This window comes from Entelurus aequoreus, linkage group LG18, assembly GCF_033978785.1.
Source record: "Entelurus aequoreus isolate RoL-2023_Sb linkage group LG18, RoL_Eaeq_v1.1, whole genome shotgun sequence".
NCBI classification, from domain to species: Eukaryota; Metazoa; Chordata; class Actinopteri; order Syngnathiformes; family Syngnathidae; genus Entelurus; species Entelurus aequoreus.
In genome coordinates, this window is record NC_084748.1 from 10515925 (window position 1) to 10531368 (window position 15444).

General features: G+C 38.9%; 1 protein-coding gene across 4 annotated transcripts; it reads right to left on the reverse strand.

Moving 5' to 3' along the window:
• Positions 1-1079: 1079 nt before the first annotated feature.
• On the reverse strand, positions 1080-15428 carry LOC133633781 (volume-regulated anion channel subunit LRRC8C-like). Of its 4 annotated transcripts, XM_062026466.1 has the most exons (4): positions 13911-15428; positions 13667-13711; positions 10209-10367; positions 1082-6461 (listed from the first exon to the last, which is right to left on the reverse strand). In XM_062026466.1, exons 3-4 carry the CDS (start codon positions 10347-10349, stop codon positions 4200-4202), a joined length of 2403 nt encoding a protein of 800 aa, XP_061882450.1. In that variant the 5' UTR covers positions 10350-10367; positions 13667-13711; positions 13911-15428; the 3' UTR covers positions 1082-4199. The 4 variants fall into 4 exon arrangements, with proteins under 4 accessions (XP_061882452.1, XP_061882451.1, XP_061882450.1 ...); XM_062026467.1 differs by lacking the exon at positions 13911-15428 and having other exon boundaries at positions 1081-6461; positions 10209-10405; positions 13667-13769; XM_062026464.1 differs by lacking the exon at positions 13911-15428 and having other exon boundaries at positions 13667-13802.
• Between the last annotated feature and the right edge of the window lie 16 nt (positions 15429-15444).

A 15444-nucleotide genomic window follows, 5' to 3' on the forward strand; every position in this document is an offset into this window, starting at 1 on the left:
CAGCACGTTGCAGTACTTCACACAAACAACACTTAAGTATTACAGCAAAGCAAACTTGTTACAGCGATGCTTTAAAAGAATGATGGCCACTATGACACATTAAAGATACAACAACAACATCATGTAGATCAATGAATGTGTGCTAATATCTCAACAGAACATTAGTGTAATATCTAATGAAACCCCTTGATATATTTAATTTCTTCTTCACTAATATTAATATTTCGCCAACTAATACCTTACACATAACTTGCCAGCAATGTGTTCACATGTTGATCAAAGACCATATACTGCACCTGTGTCAAAGTCCACATTGTTTTATATGGCCCGCTAATGCCTGAATAAAATGTGTCAATAAATCTCTTCATCTTTCTTACTAAACATATTCTTTCAATTTTGACAGAAACATTGCTCATACTGTGCACAATAGTGCTCGTACTGTGCACAATAGTGCTCGTACTGTACACAATAGTGCTCGTACTGTGCACAATAGTACTCGTATTGTACACAATACTACTCGTACTGTACACAATATTACTCGTATTGTACACAATAGTGCTCGTATTGTACACAATAGTACTCGTATTGTACACAATAGTGCTCGTACTGTACACAATAGTACTCGTATTGTACACAATAGTGCTCGTACTGTACACAATAATACTTGTACTGTACACAATAGTGCTCGTACTGTACACAATAGTGCTCGTATTGTACACAACGAAATATGCAGTATTTAAAGACAAACCTTAGGGTCAGCTTTGGGTTATAAGTGACAATGTACAGTATTATTAGTTCATAGTATCAAAACTTCTGCTTTTTGTCATTACCGTATTTTTCGGAGTATAAGTCGCTCCAGAGTATACGTCGCACCTGCTGAAAATGCATAATAAAGAAGGAAAAAAACATATATACAGTAAGTCGCACTGGAGTAGAAGTCGCATTTTTGGGGGAAATGTATTTGATAAAACCCAACACCAAGAATAGACATTTGAAAGGCAATTTAAAATAAATAAAGAATAGTGAACAACAGGCTGAATAAGTGTACGTTATATGACGCATAAATAACCAACTGAGAACGTGCCTGGTATGTTAACGTAACATATTATGGTAAGAGTCATTCAAATAACTATAACATATAGAACATGCTATACGTTTACCAAACAATCTGTCACTCCTAATCGCTAAATCCCATGAAATCTTATACGTCCATTCCTGTGGTTCTTAACCTGGGTTCGATCGAACCCTAGGGGTTCGGTGAGTCAGGCTCAGGGGTTCGGCGGAGGTCAAGACACACCCGACTCATCGTGTAAATAAAAACTTCTCCCTATCGGCGTATTACGGACACGGCAACAGCAGACGTCACACTGATTTGCAGGTGTGTAATTTGTTGTGAGTTTATGCTCTGTCTTGGTTTTTGTTGTTTGAACAAGGTGATGTTCATGCACGGTTCATTTTGTGCACCAGTAATAAAACATGGTAACACTTTAGTATGGGGAACATATTCACCATTAATTAGTTGCTTATTAACATGCAAATTAGTAACATATTGGCTCTTAACTAGTATTATTAAGTACTTATTAATGGCTTATTCTGCATGGCCTTATTATAAGCTAACCCTCTAACCCTGGCCCTAACCCTCTAACCAAATAACTCTAAATTAAGTCTTTGTTACTTAGAATATGTTCCCCATACTAAAGTGTTATCAAAAACATATAACTTTGTCTTGAATTTGAAAAAAATCCCAACATTTTATTTTTCACTAAAGAAGGGTTCGGTGAATGCGCATATGAAACTGGTGGGGTTCGGTACCTCCAACAAGGTTAAGAACCACTGGTCTAGTCTCTTACGTGAATGAGCTAAATAATATTATTTGATATTTTACGGTAATGTGTTAATAATTTTCCACATAAGTCGCTCCTGAGTATAAGTCGCACCCCCGGCCAAACTATGAAAAAAAATGCGACTTAATAGTCCGAAAAACACGGTACATTAAGTTTTTTTTCTTTTTTCTTCTCCATTTTTATTGGTTGTTTTTTTACCTCTGTAATATTTACCAATCGTACACTTTGTCACACAAAGCTGCCACTAAGTTGTGTCTTTAAATAAATGTAATTTCAGTGCTTAGCTTTTTTTTTTTTAATGCAACATAGAAATATCAAAATGAGCCCCACATACTTTGACTTTTTAGTATGTGGCCCTTTATAGTGAAAGGTGGGACACACCTGTATCATTAACATATATTCCAAACATTTTATTTGAGAAGAAACTGCTTGTCCCCATCATTTATGATAAGCAAGTACCATATCCATCAATTTGTATGTCAAACACATCTAATAATCAAATCCATAGGGAACTGTATAATAACATAACGAGGCGATACATTCTAGTTCATTAATATTCACTGTAACAAGCGAGGGCAGCCATAACTGTTTTGTGGCCCTCAATGAAAACAACTTTGACATCCCCGATATTCAGGTCCCATGTTTCTTCTTATTTTTTTTGTGTGTGTAATGTTTTAATCTGTGTTGTGTTTATTTTACCTTTAGAATGTGTTGAGACAATAAAAATAAGTTGTGAGCCCCAAATGGCCCCCAGGCCACACTTGGGACACCTCTGTATTACAGCAAGGGGTACATGTTATTGACTACTTTTCACCTCATGCCTGGTCCTGAACTAAAACCTTAGACCCAACCATGAATCCTAATCCAGCCATGAAGCCAGAATTTAACCCTTGAACCACAACCCGAAGCCAAAACCCGACCATCAAGTACCCCAGTACTCAGCAGTCCTAACCAGACTCAACAATGAATGATGGACAGGACAACCGTGTTACGATTTATTTAATTTGTGTTCCTGCATCTGCAACAAACGGCAGGTTTCGTACTTGAACAGCGTTTTAACACGCAGAAGAAGAACCTCCCCTAACAAGGCAACGTTTCAAATCAGTCTCTTCTTCCACCTCCGCAAAGTCACGAGGAAAAGAAACATGTCTGAGAATTTAACATCAGACGTCTCGGGCTTTTTATTTGTGCACAGACGAAAAAAAGGGGCGTGTTTAGGGCATTAGTGCAGGTGTGTTTCTGCACGGCCATGTTGAGGTATGTCTGGCAACTGGCGTGTCGCAACAGCGTTCATGCAGGTCAGAACACGACTCGGCTGACAACCGCAGTCTCTCTCTGAGACCACAACATGCCCAGAAAGAGCAGGAAGCGATAAGCCGTCAACTTTTGCTAAATGTGCCTTTTCAAAATAAGAGTAAGATACGTACGGACAATGACCTCTTTGTTTGAGTGAACGCAGCTGAGGTAGTAAAAGACCTAACAAGCAGTCAGTAAGAAAAGTGTTCATGGGTGTGCCAATTCAGTCTTCTCTCAGTGGGACTGAGCATGTCCACTAAGGACATCTTTTACTCTGGGACACACAAAAAAGCAAAAACTACTATCTACTACTCATTTAATGCCTTTGGTTTTTGCCCTCAAACTCATCCTGTGTCCAGGAATTATTCCGAGTATGTGTACATTAACAAAAACAACAAAAATATATTATGAGAAAATGAAAATATTGATCTGATTACTGGTACTACCCTTAATATCGACAACGCCGATTTATGCATTGTGTATATGCGTTGTATATATTATCCTCTGTAGTCTTGTATCGATCTACATGTTGATATCCACTTACTTGATACTTTATTAAGCACTTATTTGTTTTGTTGTTTCAAGCTAGGTTAGCTTAACTAATAGCATGCCTGCTCCTGGCGTTCACTCAGTGTGTAACATGTTTGGCATGTTTACTGAGTTACTAAGCAATGCAGTTTACTTGCCATAAAGGAAGGGATTACTATTCACTCCGGGGAGTGGCTCCACAATGTTTATAAAAAAAAACCAACAGAATTAGTTGCTAGCCGCTTGCCAGCCAGAGAGGGTCAGAGGGTTTGTGATCCACATTAAAAGGCATTAATCGGCAATGGCCGATCACAAACTTTTCCCAAAATTCGTCCGATACCAATCGGTGGCTAATCAATTGGCACATCCCTAGTTCATTGGCTTCCTTTATACATTTCTACTACATTCCAGTGTGTGCATTATTTCAAAAAAAGTTTGTAATGAATTGAGTTCCACTTTGCAAACTGTAGTTGTAAACAGACCAAAAATCTGGTGTAGACAAATCAATGAAGCTTTTTAAGAGGGGCTAAGTCAGCTACTACTCAGACTTCTGTGCATCTCTAAAGGCAACACCTGCAGCAGGTTGTCCTCCGCTACAATCCCATTAGAAGTCAACAAGGGGCAGTTTGCTATCTCCACAGGCAGAGCATCCAGGCGGTTTCCTTTAATCTCCAGTCGGACCAGTTGGAGCAGATTTGCGATCTTGGAGCTCAGGAAGAGCAGGGAGTTGTTCCCAAGAGCCAGAGTGTTTAGTCTTTTACAAGAGTACAGCTCCTCAGGTAGCATCTCTATAGAGTTGAAAGCAGCAGAGAAGAACTGCAGGCCCTGCAGGATGCCCACCTCAGCCGGGATGGAGGTGATCTGGTTGTGGGAGACATCCAGGTGCCTGAGCTTGGTGCAGTAGAACAACCGGCTGGGGATCCTTTTGAGTTTATTCCAACTGATGTCCAGAGTCTCCAAGGTGTTTAGCTTACTGATGTGATCTGGAATGTAGGTGATCTTGTTGTGCCACAGCCTCAGCGTCACCAGTCGATGGCAGTGCTGCAGACTCAGAATCTCCTCTACTGTGGTCAGCTTGTTTTCTTTGAGGTCCAACTCCTGTAGATTGCTCAAGCTAAACACGGCGCTTGGAATGCGCTCCAGCTCGCAGCCCACCAACTCCAGGGACACCAAGTTGGTGAGTTTCTTCAGGCTGCTGAAGGCTTGGAGCTTGTTCCCTTCATTGTAGATGCTCAAATGCTGCAGGTTCAGGGCGACATCATAGATGCTGGCTGGGATCTTTGTAAGATTGGAGTTCATGGTAAGTACCGTCAGGGCCTTAAGATTTCGAAGGGAGTCCAGGGTGGCTAATGGGCCATTCAGATGCAACTCCTCAAGTCTTTGCAGGTGGTACATCCACTCAGGTACCTCATCTAAACCTTCAAACCATAGTCGTAGGACCTTCAGGTGATCTTTGAGATGTTTCAAGGCGGGCAGCTGGAGCTTCGCCTGGCAGTAAACCAGCGACAAATCCCGAAGTTTCTCTAGCTTAGCCACACTGGCCGAGATCATAATGCTTTTAACTTGCTCCAATTTGAGAGACTGCATTTCCATCAGCTCGTAGACCGTGTCGGGAAATCCCGGCAACATTAACAGGTGGAGCTCCAGTTGATCATTGGCGTTTTTAGACAGACGGGCTCGCAGCTTTTTAGTGGTCCATTCATGGTTGAGGTTGAGCTGATGGAGGCGACTCTCACTGACCTCGGACAGAAAGAAAGCAAATCTTTTGGCGTATAGGTCATCGTATTGGTCCACCAGGTGAAGAAGAAAGGCAAAGTCGTTCTTTACATCCGGTATGTCGTTGATGCCCGTCTCTAGCCTGACATGCTCGAAGGAATACACCCTCAGGGGGCGGTGGAACTGCCAGTAGAGCGTATAGATGCACAAGATGCCATAGACGGCCACAAAGCAGATGTAGCAATAGGCCAGTTTCGAGAAAAGATGAGCTTTGTTGTGGTTACAACAATAAATGTCAAAACCTGTCAGCTCAGGGGGAACCAAGCAGCGAACCACAATCTCAATGTTTGGAGACAGTGCTGCTGTGTAGATGATGATCAAAAGGAACTTGAAGACCTTGAGGGATGTTTGCAGCACATACATGATGTACAAGATGTCTGCCTCCTCCACATGAGTTCTAAGCTTTTTCACCTTCTCAAACAGAGCTTTGGCCTGCTCTCCTTCCTTCTTATCTAGCACAGACGGAGCAGATTGAGAATCCAGACTTTTTTTTTCTGGATTAGACTTGGAAGAGCCAACTAGAGGAAGCAAGGTGGTCTCCTCCTCTTCCGTCCGTTTCTCAGATGGATCTTTAGACATGGTCGTCCTCCTCAAAATGACCAGTTTCTCCTCGCCTCGTTCCTCGCAAACTTCGCTCAAGGCCCTCGTGGTCCAGGGGGAGTCGAAGCACTTACCCAGGATGGTGACAAAGAGGTCGAGTTTAGAGGAAGTCCCGGGAAACTTGAACCAAAAGCTGCTAGCTACCATGAACATCATTGTGTGGATCACCACCAGGTACGGGAAGTACTTTGCATACCAGTGCACAAACCTCTCGTAGCAATAGTGGTTGATGAAGACGTACTGGTGGATGTCCAGGTTGTTCTTGCGGCCAAGCACCTCCCGTATGACAGGATTGGTAGGTTTTAAACTCATCCACGTCTCATTGTCGGCGTAGTTCCGGATGTAGCTGCAGTCGATGGCACTGGGTGTTGGACTGGTGAAGGGACTTGGCAGGCAGGCGATCTTATCTTGGGTGAGCTGAGGAGAAGAGAAAAGAAGGAAGGATTATTGGGTGAAGAAGGAGAACCGACCTGTCATGGCCACCAAGTTGTGAAGAATCTTATATTCGGGTCAATACGCTCATTCATATAAAACTAGAAATGTCCGGATGCAGATTACGGGATTGGATTGGGGGTCGATATCTGCCTTTGTTAACTGATCGGATGGTGATCTTTAGCGCAGCGGTGTCCCCGTGTTCACATGGTTAAAGATTGTACTCACGTGAAAGATTCCTTCAAAATAGATGGCTGTTCAGGGATACACAATTACATTTCCGTATCACACATGCAGGAGTTGCATGAATACCACAAGGAGGTCGAGCCACAACACCAGCTGGAATTTGAGAGTTTCCGCAACGTGCGGAGCCGCTTCTAAGATACTAATCCTCACCACTATGGATGGGAATTGATAACATTTTTCCAGTTCCGATTCCACTTTTGATTCTGATTAAGGATTCGGTTCCTTAACAATTCTCTTATCGGGAAAAAAAAAGTGTATTAGCATCAATTTTGCTTAGTTTAGAGGTAACTGGACCTTACATAGCCTACAGTGAGGTGTTAAGAGGCACATACATAGCATAGGAAAAAAAATAAAAATAAAAATAAATATATATATATATATATATATATAAGAAATTAATATTCTTTTGTAGAACTTAACAAAATAAATCATGTGGAAATTACACAAGAACGTAACATTTTGTAACAAGTTATATCAACTTATTACATGCAAAGTGAGATATCTCAGGCCTTTTACTTGTTATCATTTTGGTGATTATGGCTTAGTTTATGAAAAGCTTGAAATAAAAATCTCAGAAAATGTGAGGTTTCAAAAACTGTAAGCTATGATGATCAACATTTTAACAAATAAAGGTTGGACATATGTCACTTTGCATGTAATGAGTTATTGTCACATATTTGAAGTTAGTTGCTGACATTTCTGATCGTTTGTGAGGGCACCAAAGGGACTTCTGTTTGTGCGCGTGTTGGCAGAGCAGCATGTCTTTGTTTGTTTGTTTAGTCTTTATTTGAAGGGACAATGTACAGAAACATTAAGCTCAAAGACTGATATGTTCTGTACCAGATTATAGCTAAATAGCTAATTTCCATCTGCAGTCCCTGGCTACCTAAATTAAAGGGATACAAAAATCATGCAATAAAATTATGACAATAAAAACATACACAAGTATTAAGAAAAAAGTCATAAAATGCCCTTTCATGGACACATACTTAATATACAATACAACCACACCTCATTTACATCATCACACAAAGACAATACATGCTTTTGTTCACATCTGTCATCATTTGTAAAAACAACCATGATTTTAACACACACACCTCACAATTTACAATAAAAATGTCGTTTGGCTTGTTTATAATATAGTGTTTATCCATCACCTCCTCCACCTGTTTGTTTCATATACAGTAGTGTATAAACCTTAACTCAAATATGGACCTATGTTTAGGCTGGAACCCATTATTCATATTTACGTTGTTTCTTATGGAGAAATGTTCTTCACTATACGAATAATAAACATTTAAAAAAGTCAACTCCACTTTCAATGTCATCTGCAAATGAGCAGCTGGCGAGAGGAGAGAAAGGAGCAGGCATAGGGGAAGAAGGGAAGGCAGGGCGTGTGTGTGTGTGTTCTTGGAAGAGATTCCGCTGAACAAAAGGTAATGCCTTCTCCTCCGCTGTGATATAAGTCCGTGTCGGCATCTTTTCCCAGAAAAGTCCCGTCTCATCACAATGAAAAAGTAGCTGTGGTACGAAGCCCGCTTTGTCAATCAGACATGGATCACACAACAGAGGCATATTTGGCTCAATATAGTTTAAAAAGTTTGCAAATAGAGGGGGTTGTAAATCGCAGTTCAACTGCATATTTTTTTAGCAAGTTTCAACAGCCCCCTAGTTACTTTCCGATCAAAAAATCTGGAAGATTAAGATTTACATTTACAGTCAGTCCCGCCACAGGTAACGCCAAATTTATTTGTGTCGGTCCAAAAGTATTTGTTGCGATCCACGCCTCTTTCCACCACAACGCACGGTGTAATCAGACATGGATACATGGTTCCTATGAGTGCATCAAACCTAAAATGTATGAAAATGAAAAAAGCGTAAATATGGAAATAAGGCATTGAATTGTGTCGGCAGGAGTTGAACTTCCTAACTTTTTAGACACTTGACTCAAATGTTTCCAGTAAACCCTCCCTGAGCTGTGTGTGCGTGCGGTTGTGTGTCATCAAAATTATGTATAAAAAGGGAAGAACGACACGTCTCTTTCGGTTACTGATGCTAGGTTCACACCAATGGCGCTTTGACAGCGCTTTAAAGCGGCATGCAAAGCGGCATGCAAAGCGGCATGCAAAGCGGCATGCAAAGCGGCATGCAAAGCGGCGTTAAAGCGTAACAAAGCCTGATTAAAGCGTGAAGGTCCTAATGGATCGTGGGAAAGCTTGTAGTGAAGCGGGACATGCGGCAAGTTCGCCAAAATTTTTTAAACGGTTTAAAAAAATTCTGCGCTCTGTCAAGAATGGAATAAAGCGCCGAGAGCGTATCAAAGTGTGACAAAGCCTGACAAAGATCAGCAAAGCTTGACTCAAAGCGTAGGAAAGCTTAACAGATCTTGGTTCAAAGCGCAATAGGAAGTGACTGTGATATTGACTAGTGACATTGAAACTTTATGTAACACCAACACAGGATTACAAATCCATTCTCTTTTGCATCATTGCCTTTTTTATACGATGATCATTGTTTCTGTACTTCTGCTGTTTGATGTTGCAGTTTGGCATTACTGTCTATAATTTTTCTGTATGAAAATGTTAATAATAAAGACAATATGTTACGTTTAAAAGAAATGCCTTTTATTATTGTCAACTAGCATAAGAAATGAAAGATAGATATTTATTAAGATGACAAAGAAATAAAAGAAATGAAGATATAAAACATAATATAACGAAAAAAAAGAGAAATTGAAAAAAAAATGAATATAAAAAATAAAATAAATGCCTTTTATTATTGTCAACTAGCATAAGAAATGAAAGATAGATATTTATTAAGATGACAAAGAAATAAAAGAAATGAAGATATAAAACATAATATAACGGAAAAAAAAGAGAAATTGAAAAAATATATGAATATAAAAAATGTGTGGAAAACAGTATACTGAGTTTTTCACATTTTTTTCTTATTTTTGTTGTAACAATGCACAACAGAGCTTGATAATCGTGTCAGAGCCTGATTTAAAGCGTCATGATCGCATAATAAAGTTCAATAAAGCGTAATAAAACGCATCAAAGCGTGATTTAAAGCGTATCAAAGCGGGATCAAATCGTGAGGAACAGTAACAAAGCGGCAACTACTTCGTATCAGAGCGTATCAAAGCATAACATTACTTCGGAGATCGGGATATTCGTGGAAAAATTGACAAAAATGACGGCGCTTTGCTTGCCGCTTTTAAGCGCGGCAAGCGCCGTTGGTGTGAACCAGGCATAACAGGAGAACAGTGTTCCTGCCTGACATATGACTGTATGATCGATGATGACATTAATACCTGGACTTTCCCTCTGTGATATTTTAATGGCGTCTGGGAGCTTATCAAAGTATGCACGAAATATATCATTAGACAATTTTGGAAAGACTGACTGGTCTCATGTCTCAAAAAAAAAGGTAGAAAGAGTGCAACCATACTATGGATAATATTCATCAACGATGTGTCCATACCTGCAAGGTGCACCCAAAGACGCCAATCATGAGCATGGCGACGCACAGGTACTCGGAGAAAACATCCCACCACGGTTTGAGCACCCGGTACTTGGAGTTCTGCTCGATGCCGATGTTCCGGAATTCTCCCACTGGGATCATCCTGGCTGCTGGTCCACGCTGTTAGATCGCAAATACAGATTTTGTTTCTTTTTTGACTAAATGAGGGATAAGAGATATGGCTTTAATATATATTGCAGCCTCTTGCGATAATATATAACATAGTATATTACATGGTACGTAAATGATAATAGAAGCATTTCAAAATGGGTTACAAAGGCTCCTTGTGTAGCTGCCGACATGTGCAGTAGCATATTGTATCATTTCTGGCTGTATTATTTTCTCAGAACTATTATTAAGTGAAGTGAATTACATTTACAGTATATACTCAAAGCGCTTTACATATTGTAACCCAGTATCTCAAGTTACATTTAAACCAGTGTAGGTGGCACTGGGAGCAGGTGGGTAAAGTGCCTTGCCCAAGGACACAACGGCAGTGACTAGGATGGCGGAAGAGGGGATCGAACCTGGAACCCTCAAGTTGCTTGCACGGCAGCTCTACCAACCGGGCCTACTTGCTAATTTACTGTTAATACCTGGTTCCTTTCTGTTGTAACATATTCTATCTACACCTCTGTTAAAATGTAATAAGCACTTATTCTTCTGTTGTTTGGATACTTTACATTAGTTTTGGGCGATACTAATCCAACACCAAGTAGTTACAGTTGACCATACCAATGCTGATACTTCAAATTTTCAAGATCATTGAATGATACATTTTTTAATCACAATTATAATCAGAGAAAAAAGAGGATTCATTTCAATTTAATATTTAAATTATTTCCTATTATCACATACTATATTTTGAACAAAACAACTAATGCCATTACGTCCATGCTTGGCACTCAGCATCAAGGGTTGAAATTGGGGGTTAAATCACCAAAAATTATTCCTGGGCGCGGCCACCGCTGCTGCTCACTGCTCCCCTCACCTCCCAGGGGGTGATCAATGGTGATGGGTCAAATGCAGAGAATATTTTCGCCACACCTAGTGTGTGTGTGTGACAATCATTGGTACTTTAACTTAATATTAGCAAAAACTACTACTGGCTCTGATTGACATCCTTTGGTTTTTGCCTTCAGAGGCCTCCTGTGTCCAGGGACTTATTTCCTGAGTTTGTAATCTATAACAAAATTATAATTAAAAAAAACATTTTGTGATAGTAAAAAATATTGATCGATTCACTGTAGTATCGCCCATATACTGATAATATACTTGGTATCATTATTGTCAATATATGTAACGATCAGCCCGCAGTTAGCTAGTTTCTTGTATCTTCCTATGGTGTGTAGTGTAGCAAAGTGATTCTCAAACTGTGGTACGTGTACCACTAGTGGTATGCGGGCTCCATGAAGTGGTACGCCAAACAATCACTTGATTAAAGTAGAGTATTTTATTTTCCTATATTCAAACACAGTATTACTGTTCAAACTATGTGTAATGTTACCACAGCCAAAACATGTTTAATGACTACTTATCGCTACAACGCTACTGTATTTTAATGTAGGTCATCATGGCGGTACTGGGAGAGCAACATGTTTTTGTAAGGTGGCACTTGGTGTAGCATGTTTAGCTATTCCTTGTCCTCCACTGATAATAATACTTGTAAGAAGCTTACTTCACTTGCTGCCATGGAGGCAATCATTAGTGACCTAGAAAGTTGAGCTCTGTTAGCCGCTAGCTGGCTACAGAGGATGCTAAATCGTGTTAAAGACGCGGTTGTTTATGGGACAAAGGTAGAATGTGCCATCAACATGCATTATCATAATATAAAAATAGTATTAAAAGCTCTATCGTCTGCCAAATTGATATCATTTAGATAAAGTGTCCTTGAATGCACCAAATATGTCTTGGTCGGATGTCAAATGTCCCTCAAGTCATTTAAAATGTGGCTTTGGTTTCTAGCACAAGCGTTTTCAATGTTTTCGAGGCCAAGGACCCCCAAATTGATGGAGGGATGTAGCGCGGACCCCCTACTTATACATCCTGTACAAAGTTGTGATTGAGTTTTACAATAAACTTGTCCGAAAAGGTATATTCAACTTCCTTGAATGCACAAACCATCAAAAGGAGTGTAGTTAAATTAATAAATTGTATTAGTTAAAATAATAATATTCTATTATCCAATATATTATCTATTAATATTTATGGTTAATATATGTGTACTACTATGGCTGTTATGAAGAATTAATGTGTTAAATGTTACTCGAAATATTGCTTTAATGGCAATATAGGTTTTTATGATGGTGACAAGTGAGAGTACAAATGCTTCGTTCTACTTCTTTTTCGGACATTTTGAATTACTTATCTGTCAAACTGAAATGTACTCCAATGTAACCTTGAATGCATTTTATAATGGATTAGATTTATATAGCGCTTTTCTAGACACTCAAAGCGCTTCACAGAGAAGTGAGTAAGTAAGTAAGTAAACTAATAAACCCTGGAACAGACTATTATTTCTTCCGGGAAAAACATTCTACAGAAATATGAACACATTGGAGGTTCTTTGGATCTGGCTGCTCAATATGGTTATAGCAAAAATAACAGTAAAAAAAATAGTGGCAATTTTAGCGTTGTTATGAAAAGACTCATCTCCTACAGTGCTTAACTTATGTTTACACTTGTATGCTATGTAAAGAAGCTACATTTACTGCCTGTCTAGGTAATAAATAACATGTAAATAATGTGGACTAAAAACAGATTTTTTTATCAACATTATTTTTAATGGGAAAAACACATTAGAATTTACAAGTTTGTTTTGAAAAACAAACATTTGCTATAATGTATTTTCTAACTTGCAACCCAAACTAACCTTTATAAACTACAAATGTGTTGTTTTAATTCAACATTGAATGTGGTGTGAATTGCACATGTGTTTGGTTACACATGAACACACACAACCGCCCACTGAGAGTGTGCGTGTGTTGCAGTATCAGGTGTGTTACAAGTGGGTGTATCCCAAGTGGATCAACAAGTTTGGCAACAATGTCGGCCACCGACTCAGTTCCACTCTCTTTATACACATTCATCACTTTAAAACCACACAACTTGTGTTATTTCTTAAGTGTTGACTTAAAACGTGTGTTCCTTTGTGGAACAACACTAATAAAGGCATTTCTGATGAATCGACATTACGATCAGGAGTCAAATTAAAAAGTGTTGAGTCATCATCGCAGGTGTCCGACTATGCTAAGACAAAAAAAAAAAAAAAAAAAGCATTTTGTGTTACATTTTCTTGACGTCTTGTAACTTGAAAACTTCTAGGTTTAAGCTCCAGGCGTTGTAACTATCGCCTTTTTAAACAAGAATACTGATAAATATGAATAAAAACAAGCTTTATCCATGAATATTTCACTTACCTGCTGCCGGCCGTGTCAGGTAGGTCTTGAGAGTCTGTTTTCATGCTTCAAAAAGAACAGCGCACCGGTGTCAAGCAACAAAAAGCAGTGCACATCCGGAAAGAAACTTCAGAATAAAACCATGGGGGGGGGGGGGAATAGTCGAAAACTGCACATCCGGCAAGAAACTTTTAAATGCTCAGGAAGCAACTATAGACAAGAGAATGTTTGTCCATTTTTCAAACTGTAACGTTCAAATACTTGCATTGCTGTGGAATATTCCGAGGGGGTTCAGGTGAGGACCAGGCTCTCTTTAGCTCCCTCTAGTGTTAATTGTAAGCCAGTAATTCTATAACCCAAAAAGACATTTCATTAGGCACACCGACACCTTGTAACAACACTGAATAAATTGAAAACATAATAAACGCAAATAAAAGGTTAAATACCTCCCAAATTAATAAATGCTGCAAATTGCATAGCAACACAGCCCATCTTAATATTGTATGATATTTATTATTGTTTAGGCTAAGCCACATAATGCAGACATATTGCTATCTTTGCTGTTAGCGATTATTATTTTCATTTGGTTTATAGTCACGGAAAAACAAATCAAATAAAAATTAGGACTATGTACAGTACATAATAGTACTATCTTGCTAGGTTCTAGCATTAGCTGTTCTACATATCACATTTAAACACTTTAGCTATTATTTTTGACGCCAGTGATATTCTCATGTTATGACACATGGGTTGCTGGAATGGTGGCATTTAGCATAATAGCTGTTAACATCATTACATTTTATTGAGATGCTCCTAAATGTCTCTTTAGCAGTTATGAGTTTATGTAAACTGGAAACTATGTAACTTTCTGCTAATAAAGCAAGATATGCTCTCAGAGGTTAGCAACAGGTAACAGGCCCATTTAAAATTTCCACAGGATTTTCTTTAGTTATATTTAAAAAGGAATACTTTTTGTATACAGCTATACAATTTAGTCTCATTAGGGTCCGATTAAAGAACATAAATCCAGAAAGTATTCACAGCGCCTCACTTTTTTCCACATTTTGTAATGTTATAGCCTGATTCCAAAATGGAATACATTAGTTTTTGTCCACAAAATTGTATAGACAATACCCTGTAATGACAACATGAAAAAGTAGTTTTAATTGTTTGCAAATTTATTAAAACTCAAAAAAATCACATGTCCATAAGTCGTCACAGCATTTACTCAATACTCTGTTGTAGTCTTGCACACCTATCTCAATCAATCAATCAATGTTTATTTATATAGCCCTAAATCACAAGTGTCTCAAAGGGCTTTGAGAAGTTTAGCCCATTCCTCTTTGCAGCACCTCTCAAGCCCAATCGGGTTGGAGGGGAAGCGTATGTTTTCATCCAGGATGTCTCTGTACATTGCTGCATTCATCTTTTCCTCTATCCTGACAAGTCTCCCAGTTACTGTGACTGAAAAACATCCCCACAGCATGATGCTGCCATGACCATGCTTCACTGTAGGGATGGTCTAAGGTTTTTTATCCTTAAAAAATTTGCAATATGTATTAAAAAAAACAACTTCACGTTGTCATTATGGGGTATGTATGTAGATTTCTGAGTACAAAAAATAATTAATTCAGTTTTGGAATAAGGCTGTAACATAACAAAATGTGGGAAAAGTTAAAGCGCTGTGAATACTTTCCGGGTGCAAAGTACTCAATAGTAAAGAAACCTTTAAAAAACAGTAATCTGGATCATCACCAAAATCAAATCGCTTGTTCTGTATCGTATTTCTGAAATTTCCT